Source organism: Pararge aegeria, chromosome 13, assembly GCF_905163445.1.
Source record: "Pararge aegeria chromosome 13, ilParAegt1.1, whole genome shotgun sequence".
Classification (NCBI taxonomy): Eukaryota; Metazoa; Arthropoda; class Insecta; order Lepidoptera; family Nymphalidae; genus Pararge; species Pararge aegeria.
In genome coordinates this window covers 15,923,746-15,948,839 of record NC_053192.1, presented here as the reverse complement: position 1 = coordinate 15,948,839, position 25,094 = coordinate 15,923,746, and the positions used below count along the sequence as shown (strand labels likewise).

The 25,094-nt window shown below is 36.6% G+C and overlaps 1 protein-coding gene and 1 non-coding gene across 6 annotated transcripts in view; both read left to right on the top strand.

Annotated features, from left to right (window-relative positions):
- LOC120628544 (RING finger protein nhl-1) overlaps positions 1-25,094 on the top strand; it is a 103,238-nt gene that overhangs the window by 63,402 nt on the left and 14,742 nt on the right. Inside the window, exons 1-7 of one of the 5 annotated variants that reach the window (XM_039896948.1) lie at positions 2,278-2,446; positions 15,410-15,571; positions 16,218-17,648; positions 17,862-18,069; positions 18,157-19,089; positions 19,188-19,360; positions 20,928-21,068. In XM_039896948.1, the coding sequence (XP_039752882.1) occupies positions 15,437-15,571; positions 16,218-17,648; positions 17,862-18,069; positions 18,157-19,089; positions 19,188-19,360; positions 20,928-21,068 (3,021 nt within the window). In that variant the 5' untranslated portion in view covers positions 2,278-2,446; positions 15,410-15,436. Of the gene's footprint in view, positions 1-2,277; positions 2,491-15,409; positions 15,572-16,217; positions 17,649-17,861; positions 19,090-19,187; positions 19,361-20,927; positions 21,069-25,094 lie in introns of those variants that run through there. The other 4 variants (XM_039896945.1, XM_039896943.1, XM_039896944.1 and 1 more) reach the window with 4 other exon arrangements.
- On the top strand, positions 8,202-8,281 carry Trnal-uag. Its single transcript has one exon. It is a non-coding gene; the product is annotated as a tRNA-Leu (tRNA).

Sequence of the window (25,094 nt, the reverse complement as noted above, 5' to 3'; positions counted from 1 at the left end):
TTAAATTTTACATTTGAAACAATGTTTTGCAAATTAGTAAGAAAAGTATCACATAATATCAACTTTCATTTAGGACTAATTATATTTGGAGTGTACAACTTTTGCAAAGAGCTTTGCGCTGTATAAATGGTGTTAGATTATAAACACTAGGTCTATGGTAATTAGAACTTGACCTTTTAAATGTAAAAAAATAAATGAAAGGGATATAAAAACTAGAAGGTTCTCTTTTTTGGTCCAAATAATTTACTATTTCAGTAAATATTAACAGATACAATATAGTCGCACATAAATAACCCGCTACTAAAATAAAAATTATATAACACTAGCGTACCCTACCCTACCCTACCTTAAATGGGGCTCTATTTAAACAATAAACTTACATCATTGAATTTTTAATTTATGTCTCATAATATATTAAATCATTTATTTCTCTCCGTATTCATTCTCTCCTATTCTCTTCTCGAGTGGGTGAAGATCATTATCTACACCCATGTACACCCAACAATTGAATATCATCATAGTAAATAAAATCTGTATTTGACAGTTCAAAAATAAGAGTGCTCCGATCGTCACCAAAGTTTACAGGATTACTCGCCAGGTCAATCCGGAGATTCCCTGAAAGTTAAAATCGGTCCAGCCGTTTCGGAGCCTATACGGAACATACCCACACACTTTCTCTTTTATATATATATAGAAGAAGAAGATAGATAGAGATAGTCTTCCACTTTTGGTCTGGCGCTATTGCGTCTTCACATTAAGACTAAACGCGACCAGCTCTTGGTTAACCAGACCATTGGACCGATTTTTGGTACACTGCATTAATGAAATGCATCACGTTCCCTAGGCCCAGAGATTAAAACAGACATAACCTAAGTTTCAGTGGAACGCTCTCCCCCACCTAATCCATTGTGTTAGGAGACCCGTGCTCTGTAGTGGGCCGAGAACGGGTTGATATGATGATGAACCAAGGTTGGCAAACGTAGCTATCACCATCAGTTGCCTTTTCGAATAGCGAAGGTTCGTAAATTCCTGTCTATCTATCGCGAGCCGAAATAATTCTATTGCACCTGCGATTCCAGTACACTCTCCGATGTTACGAAACCAGGACATTTTCCTGAAACTAACCCCCCTTTCTTCAGAAAACTTTTCTCTTCTCTTACTTGAAAAAGATCATATCTTGACGGCCAATTGGCGCAGTGGGCAGCGACCCTGCTTTCTGAGTCCTAGGCCGCCGATTCGATTTTCATAACTGTAAAATGTTTGTGCGATGAACATGAATGTTTTTCAGTGTCTGGATGTTTAAATGTATATTATAAGTACTTATATTTATGTATATTGTTCAAATAAATATTCTTCAGTAATCTTAGTACCATAAAAAACAAGCTACGCTTATTTTGGGGCTAGATGGCGATGTGTGTATTGGCGTAGTATATTTATTTTTTTATATATCTCGTGCTTTAGCACGTGCCCCAGATATGCCATATTCGTGACCTTGAAGTTCACGGCATTGGTTAACTTCTTTAATAGTCCAATCCTCCCATCCGGATAGCAAAGCAAATATATGTATGTGATCATACATATATGTATGAACACTTCATAAGGCCTGATAAAGGTCTACATGAATGCAGAATTGAGTTCTAATTTGAATTAAATTTGGCAGAGTGATGAGTGCAAGCTTTACTTTGAAATCGCACATAGAGTCTTATCTCGGGAAATTTTCCAGATACAGTTTCCAGATGTAAAAAAAAAATATGGTACAGCATAGCAGCGCAACTGATAGTAGCAAAACTTTGAATGGAGATAGCTCGCATCCTAAAGAAATACACGATATGTTTTAGCCAGGGTAAAAAATAATTTCCAAAAGTTTTTTTAAAAAAGCGGAGCCAATAACCAGTATTTTTTTGGGATAACTTTAGCCTACACGAAGCTAAACGTTTCTAAACAAATGAAACGACAGCTCACATATCAAAATTATACGAGTCTATTGAGTTACCTAAGAAAAACCAAATACATACATACAAGAAAAGAAACCAAGTCTGCGAAATTCATAACCTTCGGATTTCGGGCAAAGAAAACATGACCCATTTCCCGGAAAAATTGCACCGACATTGAAAGTTACCGGGAAACAATGCGCACCTATGGAAAACAATAACGCGTGTCCAATGACCTTTTAAACGTCCAAAAGTAACCGTGACGGATTCATCTGCTCACGCGCAGCTCCAAAAATAACACCCTACGCTCCCGTATCGAGTTGCCTTCAGTACAGCAAAGAACGTGGACAACAACGCCTGTGATACAAACCTAGTCGAACTGTCCTTATTAAGTGACACCGCAAAAATGACAAGTAAATAAGTGCTGCCTACCCCTCGATTTTTCCCAGCTTGTGAATTGTTTTGATTTTGGATTTCTCTCCAGTGTTATTTTCTAATGTGGCTATATAAACGCTGTAAGTACGCGCTTCGGGTTTTAAAATAACTGTTAACCTACAAGGTAAAGTGTACGGAAATAACTGCTAACCCACTCTTAACTTAACGTAAGCCCTAAAGTGTTATATATATCTATATAATATCTATATAAAAGATATCAATTATTAATGATCAAGTTCCTAAGTTTGGTGATTGTTTTAAAATTTTGCCTCAAGTTCGAAATGCAATACGTGCGTATTTTTAAATACTTCTGAGAAACAGCGCCCTCTGTTGGACGTTAAAGTTAAACTCGTGCTATACTAACGTATTATCGTGTGTGCTTTTCCTTTTATTTAAATTTTCTATTTAACAGCTAGTTTAAAATAAACTTTCAAAACCTAAGCAGTAAGCTTGTACAACGCCTTAGATAATGATCGCCTTAGATTAAGTGACACCCCAAAAATTTTAAATTAACATGACGTATGCCCGATATTTTTTTCCTGATAATCATCTTGGATTATAAATCACATAAAGAATTTTTGTTTTAAAATAACTGAAACGATTTGAGGTGCTAGTATTAACTACCTAAGTAAAAATAACAGAAAATAAGAAGTGATATAATGAAAAGAGAACTTAACCTCCATAATATTGGAGGCATCAGAAAGATGGGAATCTCTAAAAAATACATGCAAGCGATAATACAAGTAAAGGAAAGAGACGAAAGTGAGGGAATGTAAAAGGACAACGACGTTAGTGGCAGGCCAAAAGGCAGGTACTAACGCCTAGAGGGCAAGAGGGTTTTTAGCCGGTAGGTGTCCAGCACTATCCAGACGGATGTCCATGAGGATTTTTCCCTCCTAATTATTAAAAAAAAATGCTTTATCGATTTCCCTGGCCCAGTAGGGAGTTCTATCATCGGCAGGCATAATTTGGGAATGTATAATTTCTTAATATTCTCTGGTCTGGTGAGAGGATTCGGCTTGTTCCTACCATACCGACAAAGGCGTGCCGCCAAGCGATCTAGCGTTTTAGAATTTTTTAATGGCGAATATAGTATCCAAATCAGACAGTGCTCATTAATTAAGTATTTTTATTATTAACTTTATTAAGGTGAAATATAATTCCAATTAGTAAACACAATCATAATCAGACAGTTAGTTAATAGACTTGACAGTATTCGAGTGTTACATTTTAGTAATAATCTCTAATCTTTAAGAATTTTACTGAAGAGCACAAGCTTTCATACTGGGGCAATCCAAAAAGTTCTATATAGTTTGTAATAAGAAACATAAAAATTCGCTTGTGTCCGCAATTGGCAAAAGCCGGACTTATCATATATCGATAAGTACAATCGGTACCGACTACCACATCACTACTTCCTCGACGACTGAGTGAATGCTTTGTACGTAACTGTTGCATAGTTCCGAGTGCTACCCTCGTTTAATTTAAAAATATAGGATTAATATCTTTAACAGTTCAATGCATTTAATTTTTATATAAACGTACGTCTGTACTAAGTTCTACGTAAAACAAGTTATTATTATCTGTTATGTGGCTCAATAAGTTGTTAAAAATGTTAAGTTTATATGCTGTAAAGTTTTAAAAAGGTGTTGTAACCTGCTAAACTGTAAGTATATTATTGATTTGTTCAACCTAGGCTAGTCTCCAGGATATGAACTGTAATACAATTATTTAATTAATAAAGATATTTTATAAACAAACAAACAAAACAAACTGAAGAGCACGTTTATTTATTAAATTACCTCTTTATAAGCTAAGCTAATAATTGCTTAGCTTCTTAATTTGAATAATAAAGGATGACCTATCAGCCAATCACAGATCGAAACCAGTCTAGCAATTCTATACCTGCGTTGTTAATCCTTTGAGTACTGACTCTATAAACAGTTAAGCCCCCGTATTCAATTTAAATACTAATTTTAACATTTTAAAGACTAGACATAAACTAACATCTCTGCTTTTAATTTTAATCGTTATTATTTACTGATCTAAAATCTAGTTTGAGTTGAAATATTCAGTCACTGTACAGGAAGTGATTTGTTATGTTAAAATTCCAGAGTCTTTCGCGGGATTCGAGTGGGATTAAACGTGACTTCATGGTTTTTAAAAATGAAGTGAATCTTTCATTTTAAATGATTTTCATTTTACGCATTCGCATGATTCATGATATGTAGGAGCTCACATCCAGAAACTTGACATTCCAACCGAATGTAAACAACTCAATTTTTCGGAAGGTTGAACTAATTAATAATCAGTCTGTTGACATATCTGACATTGTTTAATATAGTAAATATATAATAAATAACAGGGTCCAATTATTTATTTTTATTATTATCATAGAAAATTATCTTCTTGATCTTCTAATCCGTTGCTAACAAGTAATTTATACGAAAACCCAAATTACTAGTTATGTTGATGATCAACGTTTCAGAAACTGATTTAGGCAAAGGGAAGCTAAAAACTAGACTTTTTCATCGTTTTTTTTTTTGGTGCATATAATATACTAAAAGTGGGTAGTGCTTCGGCCTCTCTTTAAATGGGACCGAGAACGATCCCTGGCACCCATCTCTAACTTTTCAAACTACTGTGCGTTTTTAATATAAGTAAAAAAAACCACTTGCATTAAAATTTAAGAAAAACATCGTGATAAAACTGCATGTGTGAGAGTTCTCCATAATGCTAGCAGAGAAGTGAAAATTCTCAGTTGACCAGCGTGGCAAACTAAATAGTTAATTTACTAGTTTTACTATTGATCAACGTTTCAGAAACTGATTTAGTCACAGTGGAAGTGAAGAACTAGACTATGCACTAAACCCTTTTCATTATGAGAGGAGACCAGTGGCTTGTAGTGAGCTATTAATAGGTCCATAATGATGAATATATGAATGCATAATAATAATTGATCATTGATACTATTCCACATGACGATAAATCTGAAAAGGTCTGGTGAAAGCTGAAAAGGAAAAAGTATCAAAATACTTTGACCTTGCTCACGAGATGACCGCCATGTGGAGTGATGAGTAGAACGTTATTGTTCCGAAAGTCGTTTCAGTCAATGGTCTTCTCGCCTAAAGCTTCGACTTCGCTTGATTGCCCGTAGGATCAAGGGTCGGCTACAGAAGGTCCTTGAAATGACGCGTATTGTGTGGAGGTTCCTCACTCTGGAGCCCTGACCACCTTTGCACTTGCAGGGCTTTTGAATGCCCAATTCAAAAGTGGAGGATGGATGTTTTTTTTTTATAAATTTTTAATAGTGTTGTTTTAATCATAATTAAGAATTGGTAAGAATTAAAAAAAAAATTAAAATCAATAAATGATAGAAAAATAACAATTGATCCATACAAAATATGTCTACACCCCAAAAAACATTACCCTTCAATGCGGGGCAGTCAGGTAAAAACACACATTTCACCACTTATCAATGTCTAAAAGCGAACAAAGCGTAGGAGCGTATAAATATTTAAATAAACGGCTGACGTAGAAGCGGCCTTCACGCCGTGACGATGTGTTTTATTCATTGCAATTCATATCTTTTGTGTTTCCGCTGTCAGATGGCACGTCATTGCCTGAAAACGTGTTGGCTTTCCTTGTACTTGTACTCCTGTAAGCCGGTTTTTGTAGATTTCTTTGGATTTACTTCGTCTTTATGTATTTCCTTATTCCGTTTTTGTTTGTGTACAAAGCTCAGTTGGATTTTGCATTTCTTTCTCTTCCTCTTGAAACATGTGTGAGAGTTAACCTAACTTATAATATAAATGTGAAAGTATGTTTGTTTGTTTGTGCTTCTTTCACGCCCTACCTAGCCAACCAATTAACTTAATTTTTGGCATAAAGTTAGTTGAAAGGACGGAGAGTAACATAAACTATTTTCATCCTAGAAAAACAAATTCACTAGTTTTGTACAATAAAGTAAAGTAAACAATAAAGTAAAGTAGGATGTGACCCTAGTCGCATTCCGAGCATGTCATGACAAGTCCCGACCTACCAACTACTTAATGTCCCCCAGTATTTGACAGATCGTAGTGAATAAAAAGATAAAAAAAAAAAAAAAACTAGTTTTGTAATAAACCGTCATCAACGTCGGCAACAGCTAGTAGTAGAATATAATAAATGGTTAAAATAAAATATACCAGTACTATCTTTATCATCTCATAACGATTTGTTATAAGTATGAAAGATTAATATACCTATGTTTATAGCCACTCGAGTCTATGAAAACATAGTCTTTGATTAAATGTGCTTCAACAGATAGTATCACATATTTATAATAAGAGCTTCAATAATAAACTTCATAATAGTAAAGCAGTTTAGTAAGCAAAAATATTTCATTCGAGTTCGAAAAGTGTTGTTTCTTTTGTGGCGAAATTTTGTGTCCTTTTGTCCTGTTGGTAATAGCTTTTATATAAATACTATACTCTAAATTCATCTCTACATATTTCCTTGTTCCTTTTTATTAAAATGAGTTAACATTTTTTTTATCTCGTCACTTGAATATTAAATAATTTAGTTAGTTGAAATAATTAATGTCAAATATTTATTACACGGAGCGGTGATAGCCTAGTGGGAAGCGGGTAGGACTTCAACTTCAATTTCGGGGGGCCGAGTTCGAATCTCAGCACGCGCCTCTAACTCTTCCAACTCGTTTTAAGGAATTAAAATATCATTTGCTTCAACGGTGAAGGAAAACATCATGAGAACAATATGAAAAACTCTCGGGTTTTTCATATTGTTCTCAATGGCGTGTGGAGTCCACCAATCCGCTAGGCTAACTAGTTTAGGGGTCAGGATTCCAAAGATTTATTGTACTGAGTTTTTATAATATATATTTTCTATTTCTATTTCTATTTCTATAACTCGGTCGACTACGGCCTTAACCCCTTCTCATTGTGGGACGAGGTGCGTGCCCTAGAGTGAGCTAGTAATGGGTTTATATGATGATGATAATTGCTGCAAAATGTGAGTGAGGTTATCTAAAACCTACAATTTCTTTTGCAACAAATATATTTTGTTTTTCTTTTTTAAATCTCCCGTCGTGCTTACGCCGTAATCCTGTCCTTGCAGACTTACAAAGCTGGTATTTGAATATTGACTTGAATCTAAATTCGCCTCTTGGTATTTCCTTATTCCTTTGTCAACATTTCAAAGCCCTGTCACAAGTTTTTTTTTACTTTAATTATAGGATTTTATCAATTTGACGCATATTTTTTAATGATATCGCAAATCTCCGTCATATCAGAGCTGATTTACCTTTCAATAATTTAGGTCCCAACGGAATCTAAGAAACTCCGTTCTGGTCAACATCGAACTCCTGTAGTTTCCCTATGTCCGTCTGTACACAGCCGTAAAAATAATTTTACTTGGAAAGTATTATTTGGCATGGGTTTACATATTATAAATGACACCGCAAGGCCCAAAGTGGTAGAATAAAATCATGAAGAAAAACTGTACGTCACTTTTCCAATTCGTATCGTGAGGATGAAATTTTTTTTTCGACTATCTGCTTCAGGTCCTTAAAGAATTATTTAAGATTTTTGATTTTTTTTTGGTTCAGGGATACGCATTGTAATAAAAAATAAATCGCAATAAATTCATATTTATAGTTGTTTTGTTATACTTTTCTTTTTTTATGTACTTTTGTGGTGTGCAATAAACGTATATTCATTCATTCATTCATTAATATTTAGTAGTAGTAAAGCTATTTGTGACAGAGCTCGTAGTAAGTAGTACTTTTATGCTTATAGTAAGACTTACTTGTATTTTTTAGGTATAGTTGTATAAGGCAGCGTGGCCGAGTGGTCTAAGGCACTGGTTTTAGGCAACAGTCCGAAAGGGCGTGGGTTCGAATCCCACCGCTGTCAAAATTAAATTTTTAGTATTTTGTGCAGTTTTGTTTAATCTAAGCTTAAGTCTTAATTATGAAAATTAGGCTTAATTTGCTATAGTCCGCGAAAAGCAGGAGAATCTGTATGGTGTAATTTATAGTTTCTTCAATCCATATACTCCACCCCAAACAGATCTTCGGCAATGTACCCTCTACGCACGTTTCGCTCCGAAACCGGAGCATCCTCAGGAGATGTTGACTTTACAATAAATAATTTAGTCATTGTTAAATTAATTAATTAATAATATATCATGCTTAATTTTCTTAATATATCATGGATTTCCGAAAAGTAATGCCTGCTTCTATCCAATACCTAAGTTTGAAGCTACATATCGTCTGCATCTTTACTCTGTTTATGTAGATTCTATTAGCCAAAAATGAGCCAATCTCCATGTATCTATGCTTCTGGTAAAAATGCAAAAGTTTGTGCGTTTAATTTTATTTTCCGTAGCAACGGAAAAAAACAGTCAACGTGATGGTTTGTGTAATAAATATTTAAATGGCCTGAAAGTAACGTAGTCTGTTTATAATACCGGAGATTTAAGATTATAAAAAGAAGACAAAGTCGCGGGTAATAACCAATAAAGCCATATTTCAGTTTTGGACCTGACGACGGAGAATATTTTAATACGCAGCTTCTGCCTCCGGTATTAAAAATGTAACACACACCCTATAAAATATAAAAAAGAAGTAATAAATAACCAGGCGAAATGTTTAATTAAATGGCCGCTTACAGCTGGGACAAAATGTGAAGGAAACGATAAAAAGAATCCGCCAACCTTGTTCGAAATAACTCTTGACGCTAACGCTCAGTAGCCCTAATACGAGATTTGCTTGCTCGCAATCGTTTTTGTTCATCAAAGTCTATACAGTCAAAATAAAATTAAGCCTAATGTCACTCGTAATAAAGTCGCAAATCCTGTACTAAAACGTTGTCGAAACTACGAGCTAAAGATTTGTAGGCAGATTTGAACTTTAAAACAATTTACATAAGATCTATTTTGCTCCGAAGTTCAAGTATTTCTATACTCGATAACGACTCCTCAATTGCGAGCGAGCAAATCATGTACTAAGGCTACAGATAATAAACAGGAGCTACGTGGCTCATTCCGCAATAAAGATAATCTTGATCCAAACATTTGTGTATTTCTCACATGTACTCTGTGACATTGGAAGGTTATTGATAGTCAGCAGGCGCTAGTTTGCGGAATTCCATGAAATTCCGAAACAGTTATTTGCTCTAATCCACAAGCCAGTAAAGCCAGTTGCAGATCGATAACTAAGCTACGCAAATGCTAAAATATAATATCTAAGCTATACTACGCAGAGCTAAACTAAAATAAATAAATTAAATCAAGTTGAAGCCGTCTCAGTGTTCCAATATATAAGAAATAGTTTAACAGCTTCAATAAATTACTTTATATGTTCGCACATAATTACCGTATGAACGACACAAAGACACTGAAAACATACGCGAAGGTGTGCCAGGGTAGGAGGGAGGGGATTATTGTAGCACTTGTACGCAGCGATATACAAAACTATCTTAATTTCGCATATTTTGGTGAGCACATAGCTGCATAGCTCTCATATAGTTTGCATTGTTTACAGTCTGCAAACATGTATGAAAAACTGCGTCAGCTTTGCAAGCTAAGCTAAAGTTAGCTTAGCTTTTATTATGCAACCCGCGTAAGGGTGCATTGTTGCTAAGTGAGTGAGACCTAAACTAGGCTATGAAACTATAAGGCTGTTTCCACTAATACCAGTGTAGGTAACTCTAGCGCATCCTGTTAGATAATGGACTTAAGGTTTAAGGTGCAATGCAAAACTGTAGTCATGTTTGACTTCGTTAGGCTAGGATTGGCAAAATTATATGTTCCAGGTTATTGCAAATTATAGGGAAATCAACATAATGATAGTAATATAAAAAAAAGTGTTAACATATGATAATTGTAAAATTGTTTTCGATTTGCTGTAAATGGATCCGCACTATTTTTATTCGTACATTGCTTAGTATGCCCTGCATGTTTATTTTTACTTCTAGTTTACAAATTTGCAATAATTTCAAATTATTCTCATCATTCTCAGTTTTCCAAGATGTTCCTAAGTCTTCTGGGAATTGAATCAGGGATTTCCTACTTATAAATACCAGCACTCACTATTGCGACAAGGTCGACGTAAATAATCATCAACGCATTGTGTACATTGGCGGCTTTATCTTTACATAGCGGTCTCAATCATACTGATGATACCAAATTAATAGTTCAAACAAAATAAAAAACACGCTTGGTAAAAAACTAATTTCTACCTTTTAGTATAGTTTATTTATATTTTTTCTTAAGCTGCTATTTTTAGTTTTAGCAAATTAATTATCCATTCCCCATCAAATTTGTTAATATTAGAGAAATCGGCTAAAGATAATGGTTGAAAATTAAAATTAACATCATTCCTACTTTATCGGCTAAAGATGAAAGTTAAATAACTTAACAAAAATCTTGAAAAATTTAATAATCTTATCAAATTAGTGTATTGTCATCGGTTATCGATATATAAAGAGGGTCAAAATCAAGTCAGTCGAGTCGGTTACAAACATACATACAGGTGAAGCTAATATAAAGCGTGTAAAAAAACCCGACTTCTCGAAATGCGTTACGTTGTGGCAGAGATGTCTTTAAACTTTCTACATTGTATTTAAAACTGTGACAGATGTAATGATATAATGCTTTTGTCTCATTAAGAATCGTACGTAGGTAATTTGGCTAAGAGTTACTATGAGTCATTACATATTACGCAAATGAAAGGAAAAGTAAGGCGCATTACATTTTCTTTCTCACTGTTTCCGATTCTGGACATTTTCTCGATCAGAGTGCTAAGTGTAAGATTTTCTATCAAAGTACACTCATTCGATCGTGTGAAAGTTAGCTACGATTTATATGGAATCGAAAGAGCGCCACCTAGTGACAGTACAGTACAGTTTGTAATCTCAGAATACTTGATTTTATAATACAAATTTATGTTTATATAGACGTGACGTCATTCGGCGTTTCACCGTACTAAACTTGGAAGACGTACTGTCACTAGCTGTCACTAATTTTATATTGATCTAATAATAATTCATATGATATGAAAAACGATATTTTATTTTTATTTATATCCTTAGTGAGATTGTTATTTATTTTTAATAAATAAATCTGCAAAATCTGCCCGTCCGCCATTACAGGTGAAACGCTGAATGACATCATGTCAATATAAACATAATTTTGTTCCAAGTGAACTACGAAATATAACAAGTATTTCGTGATTACAAACTATCAGTTGCTCCGTTTTGTGTTATCAATACCAAAATCAATAAACTTTAGGTATGGAACAAGTGCTTTCTATACGTGGCTCTAATTTGCCTATGCTGGCACGAATGCGGCCATGACAAGAAACCTTTAATTCCTGCAAAAAATAAGATAACCCGAAAATTTGTTAAGTTGTTTTATACTGTAATAATTCGTATTCTATAAAATCTGCCAAGCGGACGTTCGAATGACGTTTACTCCAGACGAAACTATTCCCAGCTTTACGAAAACATTCATTGACGAAACTGCCAAAAATACCGAATGAGATCTTACCGTTTTTAATAGAATAAGCGGAGATTTGTATAAAGCGTCATCGAATTATGAAGGCGTTTCGTGGAATTTAATAAAAAAAAAACGTTAGAGGAAATATATACGTAGTGTTTATCGTATATATATATCGTATCGTCACATACGATAATCTTAGTTTTTTCAATCAATAATTTTGACTACCTTCTGGAGTAGTGGTTCGCTCTGTGGTTTGAAGTGTGAGGTTTCGATCCCAAGCAGTGGAAATTCAAGAATTTATAATTTTTGACTTTTCGTGGCTTCGGCTGTTACTAGTTACCACCGTACCGACAAAGACGTGCCACTAAGTGATTTAGCGTTTAGGTTCTGGAAAGTTGTCAATATATGGGCGGCTCGTATCAAGTCATCGTTATCAACTCATTACCGGCTTAATTACAGGTCTCCTATCAGAATTAGAAGGGTTCAAGCCATAGTCCACCACGCTGGCTAAGTGCGGATTGGTGGACTTTACACGCTCTTTAAAACATTATATAGAACTCTAATGCGTGCACGTTTTCTAGCGATATTTCCCTTCACCGTTAAAGCATGTGACATTTTATTGTTTGATTCAAAAAAAGGCACATTACTCCGAAAAGAAAGAGGTCCGCGTATTGGCTCATCTACAAGGCTATCACAGCTTTTGTGTGGAAAGTAATCAAGAATAAGAGACATTTACCCACTGATATATTTATTCTCTTTGAACATCAACGTAGTATGAAATTAATGTAGTTACATTAAATGTAGTTTCACGCAACAATGTTTGAAACTCTGTACGGCTTTGTTGGTTTAATTTGGCATCATACACTAGTACGAGTGAGATTTCATCAGACCAAACCAACTAAAGACGTTTGAAAATGTAATAGTACTAAGTAGATTACTGAATTTAGAGATGAGATTTACAAACTCACCTGATGGTAAGTGATGATGCAGTCTAAGATAGAAGCGGGCAGTTACATTTAACCCTATCCCTAATTGATTTTTACGCGACACTGTACCGGAATACTAAATCGTTAAGCGGCACGTCTTTGTCGGTAGGGTGGTAACTAGCTGCGGCCGAAGCCTCTCACAAGACCAGATCTGAGAAAAGTCACAAATTATAAATTCCCAAATTACCCCAGCGGGGAATCGAACCTCTAACTTAAAACCACAGGGCTCGTGGTGATTTTACTCTATACCAAAAAACTATATGATTGGTTGCTTGGTTAGGATGTAAAGGAAGGACAAATAAACAAACAAACAAATGCACATTTGCATTGGTACAGATATTATATATTAATATTTATTAGTATTGATATATTTATGTTTGCGTAAATATATTCTTATATAAACCGTATAACGTGGGCTTCTTCTTAGATCAGGACGCGTTTGGAACCCTCGTAGCTTTAGTTTTAAGTTTACGAATGTGGTTATCGCCATCATCTCACTACCGTGTGGTTCTTATGTACGCATCAAAAGTGCCACCTGTGGGCCTACTTGAATAAAGATATTTTTGACTTTGACTTTGACTTTGAACATAAATGAAACCCGAAATAATACTTCACAGGCTTTAGGGGTACGAGTACATTATTAACTGTCTCTGAGACTTTTCTGTGAAACTGAAAAAGTATAGTTTTGAGAAAACCACTGCCATAATTTTTCCTTAAAAAAACAGCCCAAACATCACATGCGAAATTAAAATCAATTGACTCCTTCCACGTTATTAGGTACGCGTCACGTAGCGTAGGTACTATGCACGTGTCGATTTTTTATCTTCAATAGAGTTGTCATAAGTAAACACTTAGAATGTTTCAAATTAACTTGTATGGAAAAATAATATATTAAAGGGTGATTCCTTATGTAATATACTTGTGGATTCTGCCAGATTATTTCGTAATTCACACAGAACACGGTGTATATTGAAAAAATCCCGGAAGAAATATAAACAGAATTAAAAAAAAACCGGTTCAGTATGGGATTTCTAGACGAAGCCTGTACGATGCACAAATACGCCATATTTATCGACGGCGGCCCTCGTGCTGCCTGTAGAATATAGACGGCCACTCGTGAGATGCCCGAGTGCTATTTATAAATCCAGCTGGATCTTCGCATATATCGTATACGCCAATTATAAACAAAGTATTTTAGGTGCATACTCGTAAAATTCACACGTCACTAAATTTTGCCGTCTCGTACAGTTTGTTGAAAAGGTAAAGATTTGCGTGTACTACAAAAAATATAAACCCCGCCAAAATTTGACTGAGCGAAAATACCTTTTCCATAATGAATATAAACAAGGTATTTTAGGCAGTAAATGAAAACCTCACCAAAACTGACACTTTTTCGAAACTAAAATAAGTTTTTCATAGTATATGATATATCATAAATAAGGTATTTCAAATTGTGATCTGATGATAGTTGAACAGTAAATATTTACGTGTACTTTAATACAACAAATATAAACCCCGCCAAAATTTTACTGAGCGAAAATAACTTTTCCATAATGAATATAAACAAGGTATTTTAGGCGCATACTTGCAAAATTCACGCGTCACTAAAACATTTCGGTCTCATACAGTTTGTTAAAATTGTAAAGATTTGCGTGTATTTTAATACGGCAGATATGAGATATGAAAACCCCACCAAAATTAAAAATTTCTGAGCTAAAATAAGTTTTCCATAATAAGACGCGATGTGATTCCCACGGCGAATAAATTTAAATCTTACGCATTGTACCTAAGTTAAGTCAGGTGATGAAGATGATGATGAATATATAAAGCTGTAGAGGCTGTTTGAACCCGTTTAGCTTAGGAACTACTAGTCCTATTTAATCTGTAGTTCAGAAAATCATACTGAACAATATCTGTTTATAAAAAAATATTAGGTAAACAATATTACTAGCGCCCAATTGCGATCGAAGCAATTGCTTTCCATTTAGAAATTACTGTTGCGATATCGCTATTGACAGATTTCCCCATGCATGGATACCTTTAAACTTATCCTGGGGTACACTTCACACTTCTCGCTACGAGACATGTTACGTGTCGCGCAACCAGTTTCCATCATCGGGGGTCCCAGGGAAGGAGGTTATGACCTCTTGTGATACATAAAAGTATTCTATAGGATATATTTCGAAGAGTGTGCTTAAGAACTATTTGATCTAGTTCCCCCCTTGTCTTTTTACCATTGAACCGCGAGGCACCGTAAGGATCTGAATCCCTACGTGGCCGATATACCACGGACGCGTACGAAGCGCTTCGCATCTTCTTTTCTGATCCGCACCGAATGCAATGCCAGCTTCCATTTTCCCCAGTGCCTACAATATGAGTACCTTCAAATCAAGAGTGAATAGGCATCTTCTAGGCAAGCGCGCTATATCTTAGGCTGCATCATCGCTTACCATCAGGTGTGATTGCAGTCAAGCGCTCGTCTATACACATAAAAAAACGAAAAAAAGAATGACCCTGTATCTTTTATTTGAAATCTCTTTTTTTCCATTACAGATACTTAAAGCGGTACAAATATAAAAGATGGAGCAGTTTGAGTCGTTGCTTACGTGCTGCGTATGCTTGGATCGATTTAGGAATCCAAAGCTGCTACCATGCCAGCACAGCTTCTGCATGGAGCCGTGCATGGACGGCTTGGTCGACTATGTACGGCGGCAGGTAGGCTAGAAAACCTTCTTTTAATTATTTCTTTTTACAGAAATCGCGAATTCTCTTTTTGACGAGCTGTAAATACTAAAGTATATTGCAATATAACTTCAAAAACATCCGTTTTATAATTTCCATTTACATACATTAAATTTGTAATTTATAGACTGGAAAATATGTTATTCCTCCCTTTAAAGATCGACATCTTATAGTTTTTATTTTATAATGTTGAAAATAATATATATCTTAATTATTCTACCAACAACCGTTGTTAAAGCGCCCATTTGGAATAGATTATTATTGACTTCAATAATAATCTATTCCAAATCTTCGAATAAAATAATAAAGTACTTGTAATGCCATTTTGAATGGCAAGGAAGGGCGGTAAAAGGTTAGCACTTATTTATTTATTTGACACATTAATTTCAATCGTTAGGTAGGTATTTCAGACATTGACCCTATATTGTGCCTGAGAGGCCTTGAGTCTTGAGACAAGCAGATGTGTCTTACCTGATTGACGGCACTCCAAAAGAGTCCTTAACCTGAGTGCATAACACTGCAGTGCAAATATCTATATGACAATGTCCAAACTATTGTCACGATTATTTTGAAATCGTAAAAAAGCTTGAGTTTATTAAAAAAAAAACTTTTATTCCAGGTTAAGTGTCCGGAATGTCGTGCCGAGCACCGAATTCCTTATCAGGGGGTGCAGGGCTTCCCTACAAATGTCACGCTTCAAAGGTTCTTAGAACTTCATGCTAATATAGCTGGGGAACTTCCCGATCCCACGGCGGGGCAAGTTATGGAAAGGTGCAATGTATGCTCAGAAAAAGCTTATTGTGCACCATGCGCCCATTGCGACAAAAAAGTTTGTGAAGACTGCAAATCTGCTCATATGGAAGTTCTTCGGAGAGAAATCGCGCGTATTAATAATCAAATTCGTCGCGGTGTTAATAGAATTCAAGATATATTAGCTATAGTAGAACGAAATACGGCAAACCTCACAACAAATTGTGGTGCAGTTGCTGGAGAAGTTGATGAAATACACAAGAGACTTTCAAAGGCTCTGAAAGATCGAACTGACTTTTTACGTAATGAAGTAGATCGCTACCTAGCTACAGAACTTAGAAATTTAACTCACCTTAAGGACAATTTAGAATTAGAGTTAAGTAATATTCAAAGCAATAGTGATCTAGCTGATAAATATATGAATGATGATGTTGAATGGGAGGACACGGAACTAGTTGATACGAAAGAAATCTTCCTAAAGACAGTAGAGTTCCTTAGAAACTTTGATTATGAAGCCGGTGATTATAATCGTAGAATAAGATTTATAATGACTCACGACCCAAACCAACTGGTCATGCATGTGGCTAGTTACGGTGAGTTAAATATCACTCAACCGAATGCGTATTCTGCTGGTCTACAGCAAAGTCAAGGTCTAACAAGATCAAAAAGTGATCATCGATTAGCGACGCAATTTCGCCAACAAGAGGAAGCAAAGGGATGGGTGGAAAATGAGGAACCCATTTTAGGAGGTCGTAAGTTTGGAGAACGTCGTCCGCCTCCACCAGAAAAACACACTAGAGACTATGCTACAGATGATTATAGTGGTTATGAATCCGAGCATAGACCCTCCCGTAGGTTCCGCTCGCGTTTTGTAAGGAGCCATCAACAGGACAACGACTCTGACACTGAAGCTACAACCCGGGCTACAAAAACCGAGCAGAAGGAAAAGGAAAAAGAGAAAGTCACTGATACTGAAGATGCTACACGTGGTCCCCTTAGTGGAATATTTAGACTAAGCGATTGTCCGCGGGTAATGCAAAGAATTTTGGACGTAGAGAGTGGTAAAAAAAAGGAGAAGAAGGAACCACCTCCCCCACCGAAGCCAGTCCAACCAACGCCTCAACCTCAACGACGCCCCCCACCTCCAGCAAGGCAACAAAGTGAAGATGATGAAATCACGCGCCTTAAACGACAGAATAAAGGAGCAGCTTCTTCTCAAGAACCTGACCGCACACCCGCGCGACCAGTAGAGGAAGAACGAACCACAACAAGTCGTAAACCACCGACACCAGCTCGTGAGGTGAGTTGGGAAGATGAATAAAAGTGACGAAAAAAACGAAGCACCTACAATTTAGAAAATTAATCATCGATACTAACATGAAAAACGCGATAACTAACTAGGGCATTCCATAATTACACTCCACGTTAATTCATACTCACACAAACACAACACTATAAAAATTATAACACACCGCGTTATTGGTGCAATATCGAATTTCCATATATTTCTCAGGCCTCCAGTGATGCTGAATCTGATGATGAATCTGTTGGGTCTCTGCAAAGAAATCAGCGAAAGAATACCGCACCTGCACCTAAGACAACCGCCACGAGAAGGCCATCTGCGTCTGATACACCTACTGCACACCGGCCGGCTGCCCGTGCAGCAAGCACCGAATCTAGCGCCTCTACAGAGAGTTCCGGCTCGGCGGTAAAACACACAGGTGCGATTCTAAGTATCGCAGAATTGAAAGCAAAATACAGCACTGATGAAGCGAAACCAAAACCGAGATCTCGTTTTTTGTCCGCAGGCAATGAACGATCAACACCAGCGACAACGAATGGAACCGCCGGCGGCGCACAACGGGTGCAAAGTCGGTTTGTTGGGTCACAGCGACCAACGCCCGCCCCAGCGCCCGCCGAGCCGGCGCACGAGGACTCCGATACCAGTTCTGAGGAAGAGACTGACTCTTCTGAGGAGAGTGAGGAAGAGCCTGTGACGCAAAGGAAGCCCGAAAGTCAGACGATGGCGCGAACCGACATTGGCCCTCTTCTAGCAAGAAGTAGCAATGCTCGAAGTGACGCACAAGATAACAAAACCAAAGATGCGCCTGCCCAATCGCGATACAGAACTCGCCCGCCACCTCAACCCGAAGAAGAACCTGCTCCTCGATACAGTGCTGGTGGATCTTCATACAACAGTCGCTATGGTAGCAAACCAAAAGATGAAGAGTTAACATCATCATTAGATGACGATACGAAATATCCAACCGCCCGATCGAGGTATCTCGCCTTGAAAGAGCGACGTAATCGCCTTGCACGCAGCAAGAGTAGCCACACGGGTTTTGGTGGAGGTGACGACGATGACGATGAGCCTGTTTCCCCTACGACCGCTTCACCTTCAGCATATCTTGCGGCTCGATACGGCTCCGGCACCGGTGGTACGGAGTTGTCTCGCAGCCGATCATCCCACGCGCTAAAATCAAGAGAGAGCTCTCCCGAACGCCCAGTGACTGGCGAGAAGGACGGAGCGGCCTTGAGTTCCTGGGCGAGGTACTTGAAGAGCAAGTACGGCTCGCGAGGGAAAGAGCGCGATCCGAGTAGTACATCTTCAAGTACAGCCCGTCGCCTGTCTCTCGGGCTGCCTTTGCGCTCAGCTAACGAGCTTGCCAGTTCTGATGACGATTCAAAAAACGCGGCAGGCTCCCCCATCTCCCCTACGGCGGCTACAGCAGCGGTAGCAGGTTAGAATGACGAGTGGCGTGTATATAGGTTTGCGGCTTCAATGACATGCGTGGACCAACCAACAAAGACAGGTTTTAATCTTATTTTTTTGGCACAGGTTTCGCAGCAGCAGGTTCCTCCCCTAGGAGCCAGTATCTGCAGAAACGCCGTTTACAATTCAGTGTGGGGAGTCGGGGGAGCGAACCAGGTTGTTTTACATGGCCTCGTGGTATCGCTGTAGGGCCCGACAATATAATGGTCGTGGCTGATTCATCCAACCATAGAGTACAAGTAAGTTAAAGTTTATAATTAGTACAGTAGTCTCCAAGCTTTTTCGACTACCCTGAAACTTGCACGTAGTTTAGGTTGCTCAAGAAGAGTAGTCTGCAAACTATTTTGCTGTTATCAAGTGAGATTTCACGTAGTTCAAGATGGCCAAGAAGATTACTGACTAGTCTTAGTATCTACTGAATTTTAAAATAAATAAAATTTAAATTATCGTGAGAAGAGTGCTGTATAATAATAATATCAACCAGTAAATCTTCAAAGTTGGTCTCGTAGCTCAATCAGCTAAGCATTTAAAAATTTGAATTAATTCCAAATGTACGCATATAACTTTATATCTTGTATAAGTATAAAAGATCTCATGTTAAATGTATAACTATACAAGATATAAAGTTATGCGCATATATATTCTGAAAGCTTGAGCTTAAAACAAGGATATTATTTCCTTTTTCGTCTCAAAGAAATACAGAAATTGAACACGTATGAAAACGACAATAACCGCTAGTAAATCATTGAATTCTACTCGTATACATTATGTTGAGTAATTACAGTACAGATAAAATGAATGAATATTTAAAAATCACAATTTACACAGCGCAAATCAATATAAAATCTTAGTGCAATGATGTGAAATGCAATCGTATATCAAGGGAATTCATTCCGGGCCAACGCCACTGGTTTTACAAAGTTATGCAAACATTGCTGGAGTGTGTGTGTGAAATATAAGTAAATCTACATATTTCAAAAGTTTATGGTACATAATTCCGACTATTGTTGGCTATGCAGCAGGCATACATTTTTCAATATTGGCTTGAATTTTTCTTAATTGAAAAAAGTTTATTTTTATTTTGAATAGAAAATTAAAGTTAAATTACTGGATAATCTACATTATTATCTTGCAGCCTTTAGTTTTGGTTTATCCAGCAGTCTTAGGTATTTAATTGTAGTATAACACGGCACGGCACGCCTTAAGCCGATTTATCAAGAAATTACAATCTCCCTATATACAAATTACAAACACAAAGCAAAAAAAAGTTTTAACTTAGTAAAATTCTTATGCAGGGGGCTCTCGTAGAAGTCCTGGAACAGAGACCTGCCACATGTCTCTAAAGTAGATTGGTGGGCTTTCACACTTATTGACGGCCGATTGGCGCAGTTTGCAGCGACCCTGCTTTCTGAGTCCAAGGCCGTGGGTTCGATTCCCACTACTGGAAAATGTTTGTGTGATGAGCATGAATGTTTTTCCGCGTCTGGGTGTTTATATGTATATTCTAAGTATTTATGTATATTATAGAAACAAATATTCATAAGTCTTCTTAGTGCCCATAACACAAGCTACGCTTACTTTGGGGCTAGATAGCGATGTGAGTATTGTCGTAGTATATATTTTTTTTCATTATTTAATGTCGAATTGACATACGGGACCTACGGCTTTACACTACGCAGGTGTCCGCAATTGGTGAAAGCCGGTATAAAGACTTAACACTCAACACTAGACCATGGATATCGTCAGAATCGATTTTTTTTTGCTAAATCTAATAACTCTTGTTAAAACAAGTCTCTTGCTCTCCAGGTGTTCGATTCCAACGGCATATTCGTAAAGGAGTTTGGACAGTACGGCAGTGGCGAGGGAGAGTTTGACTGTCTCGCCGGCGTTGCGGTGAACCGCATCGGACAGTACATCATCGCTGATCGATACAACCATCGGATACAAGTAAGCCTTCTAAATTATTCTTCTCTTTCTTTTGTTTCTGGCCTGTTTCCGTAATAGATTACCCGGCACTTCAGTTCTCGAGGTTGCTGATCGCCAATGTTGTTGATGTTGATCCCCGCTGGGTTACTCTAGTCAACTGACCTCACATACAAAAACTGCCTGTCTGTTGGTAAATTACTCTCATCCCGTTACCAACCCCACTAGAAGGGAGCATGAGAAGGTGTGCAGTTTTCCTCATCATGCTTTCCTTCACCGTTAAAGCAAGTTTTATTTTAATGCATTAAACATAGCTCCGAAATATTTTTGTAGTAGTAAATATTTAAAGTTTTGAATGTAATGAACGCATCAAATGTGCCATCTATGTGCCTATTTAAATAAAGAAATATTTGACTTTGACTTTGACTTTTGGCTATGGAGAAGCGAAACCTCCACTTTTACGTTAAGTCACGTAATGCGAACGGCAAATATTTTTCCCCGGTCACCGGAATACAACCCTTGTACAAAACTTTGGGAACGCTTGTCAAAGTGTCACGCGCAGTGTCTAACTTTAGACTGCGAATCTTTGAGAAGATTATGTAAATAGCTGGGGGAAACAGACGACTCTTTAATGATGTCTCGGTTATTTTTTTGCTGACTGCCCACCCGTGGAACCTCGTCAAACTAAAATCCACTACAAGGTTTTTTTCTTATTGAAGTAATACTTATTTAGGCGCGTTACGGACGATGAGAGAAAATTTTTACGATGCGCGCGCACATCGGCACAATAAACCGACACTCTGAAGTTAACTATAAGGTTTGACAGCGTATCTTTAAATTGTCAAAGTCTGCCATGGCTTTAACAGTCCGTTACCGTCTCAGACTAAACCATAACTAATCAGTAGGGGTGATTGTAGATAGCTATCTTGTTAGGGAATAATAAAATACACTCTTTCGTTTTACAATGAATTTTTCACTGAGAAATTGTTCATTCTAAAGATAATATCACGCGCAGAGATTATATTGCTGAAGATCTGTCTGGTGTCATAAGAAGAAGGGGTTGGGACTGTAGTCCACCACACCACACCTTTGAGATCATTATGTTGAACTCTCAGGCATGCAGGTTTCATGATGTATTCCTTCACCGTTGAAGCAAGTGATATTTTAAAGCACATAACTTAGAAAAGTTAGAGGTGCGTGCTGGGATTCAAACTCTGCCCCCCGAAAGTAAAGTCGAGCTTCTACCCAATGCGCTATCACCGCTATGTATGGTGGAAAAAAATTTAAGAAAATATAAATCAAACCGTACAAATTCTCCTGCTTTACGCGGAGTATCTATCTATATATATATATATATATATATATATATATATATATATAAATATATATAAAAGAGAAAGTGTGTGGGTATGTTCCGTATAGGCTGGACCGATTACAATGAAACTTTCAGGGAATCACCGGATTGACCTGGCGAGTAATCCTGTAAAGTTTGTTGACGATCGCAGCACTCCTATTTTTGAACTGTCAAACTGTCAAATACAGCTTTTATTTACTATGATGATATTCTATTGTTGGGTGCACATGAGAAGAGAAGAGAATAGAAGAGAATGAATATGAAGAGAAATAAATGATTTAATATATTATGAGACTTAAATTAAAAATTTAATGATGTAAGTTTATTGTTTAAATAAAATAAAGCAAAATCTAGCCCGGCCAAGCGGGCTGGTTACGCTTGTATACTATAAGCTTCATGCTTATTTTATATCATGGAATTTCACTCAGTAAAGCCTTCGCTTATACAAAGTCTATTGATGATATATGTTGCTATCTTCAAGCAGTATTGGCGAATGCAGAGGCGATAAACATCTTCAACTAAGCAATGTTTCTCTTATGCAGCTTGATGTTGTATATTGATCATCTAACGCAACGTCAAAAGCCCCGAAGTCCAATCTAGAATTGAAAGATCACCCCGTTTGTTCACAAAGCATGTTCCGGTATCTGACCGCTACAACACATTTCTATATTTCACGTATGGGCCATCGGTTTCGTTCGTTTTAAATCTGCAGCCCTGACGTTACAAATATACCGGGTTCTGCATTTCTGATGATAAATGTTATGTTATACTCGTGCAACAAAGACTAAGCGAAAGGATAGACGTAATCTTTGTTACAACCTACGAATACATTGAGGCAAAAGATCGCTGCGAATAATAGTAAAAATTAATCAATCTTTCTTACTCGAGACATGGACACTGGACATATTTGTGTGACCTGTCCTACGGACTCCTACCACAGGCCGAGACATAGCAGAACAGTAGCATTTAACGATAACAAACTAAAATCGTTAATTATCATGCAAGCAAGTTGTCAGTTTTGCGTCGTGTCGGATCTGCCGTCCCATCGGACTATAGAGTGAAGAAATAGAGAGTACATCTAAATTTACGAACACAATTAAGCTATATAATATCTCCTGTTCAGTTGGGTAATCTCTCTGTAGTTTTAAAAACTATATGTATTCGTATAAATCGTCAGCTTAGGTAGGTACAGCGTTTTAATTCTGTTGCAACTAGCGCTATAAACATACCAGGCATACGTTTTCCGTGATGAATTTTTGTATTACATTCTAAGCGCAAAGACTTAAAAAAATTGATTCTTACTTAAGCAATTATAACATATGTAGATATGTTATAATTGCTTAAGTAAGAATGTATGAATGAATGATTTGAATGAATGAATGAATGATTTGAATGAATGAATGAATGATTTATTTATATCTCCACATTACTTATAAGTATGAGTACAATATAATGTTGCTTACGGGCTATTTTGTTACACATTTATAATGTGGGGACTGATGCTTGAACTAGGTAGAACCTGTATCTTAAGCGACCAGGCCCTTTCCCCAGGATAATATATACAACAATATAGTTTAAGTAATGTTATAATTGCAGTTATTCGATAATATTTAAATTTAAGTAAGAGTAACTTTGTGTTAAATATTTTAAATAATGAATTCCTTTATTTTAATAGAAGATTTAACTTATGCAAAGATTTTAGATTTATTAGAATGAATAGTAAATTTTTTTTATTTTAAATATTAATGTCTTATAAAATGTAGTTTATAGTTTTTCGTGCGTGTATGTGTGTATGGAGTGTGTGTGCGTTGTTTGTGTGTTTGTGTGTGTGCTTGTGTGTGTGTGTGTGTGTGTGTTGCGTGTGCGTGCGCGTGTGTATGTGTTAGGCATATGTGAATCATTTCAATATCTGAATAATGCTTTCATTGTCATCCTAGTTTAGCCCACTTAACCAGTCATATAATCGAGTTTTACAATTATGTATGTTTAACTTATCAATATTGAGTTTTTTGTTTACCTGATTATAAAGATGAAAGCATGGAAAATTATGAGTAAATATTTTTTTAAATTTATTAGTCGCAAATTTTTGATAATGTCGCCTTTTTCCTATGTTATTAATTTTATTTTTATTTTGAATATGATATCTCATAACAAGTTTAAAATTACAAACTTAGAACTATACTATTTAATTTACCAGACCGGACAACTCTTTCGTATATATTTTTTTCTCAATCTGAGCTAGTAAAACAATAAAAGTCTTGTCGGTAAATAAGGCCAGTACAACTTATTGACAATTAATTAAACACAGGCCGAAAATGTTACTCAGGACGCGTCTGAGTTCTACATTTCTGAAAATGATTTCTCTACCACGCTTTGCCCTCTACGTTAATTTGTCACCACCTAGCCCACTTACAATTGGAAAAGAGTTTTTAACTAGTCTAAGTCGTGTTGAACGTGTTCTATATAGACGCGGAGTCTTTTTCGAGTACAGACAAACTTGAACATCAGAGTGAAATAGATCTTATTTGCGTTGTATTAATGCTCTAATTTGCTAACAATTCCATTTACTTTAACGATACATATATGATATGCGAAAACAACTCCTCAATTGTGAGAAAACTACACTCCTACTACATCTGTAGCCTTAGTACGAGATTTCCTAGATCACATTCGAGCAGTCTTTTTCGAGTATTAAA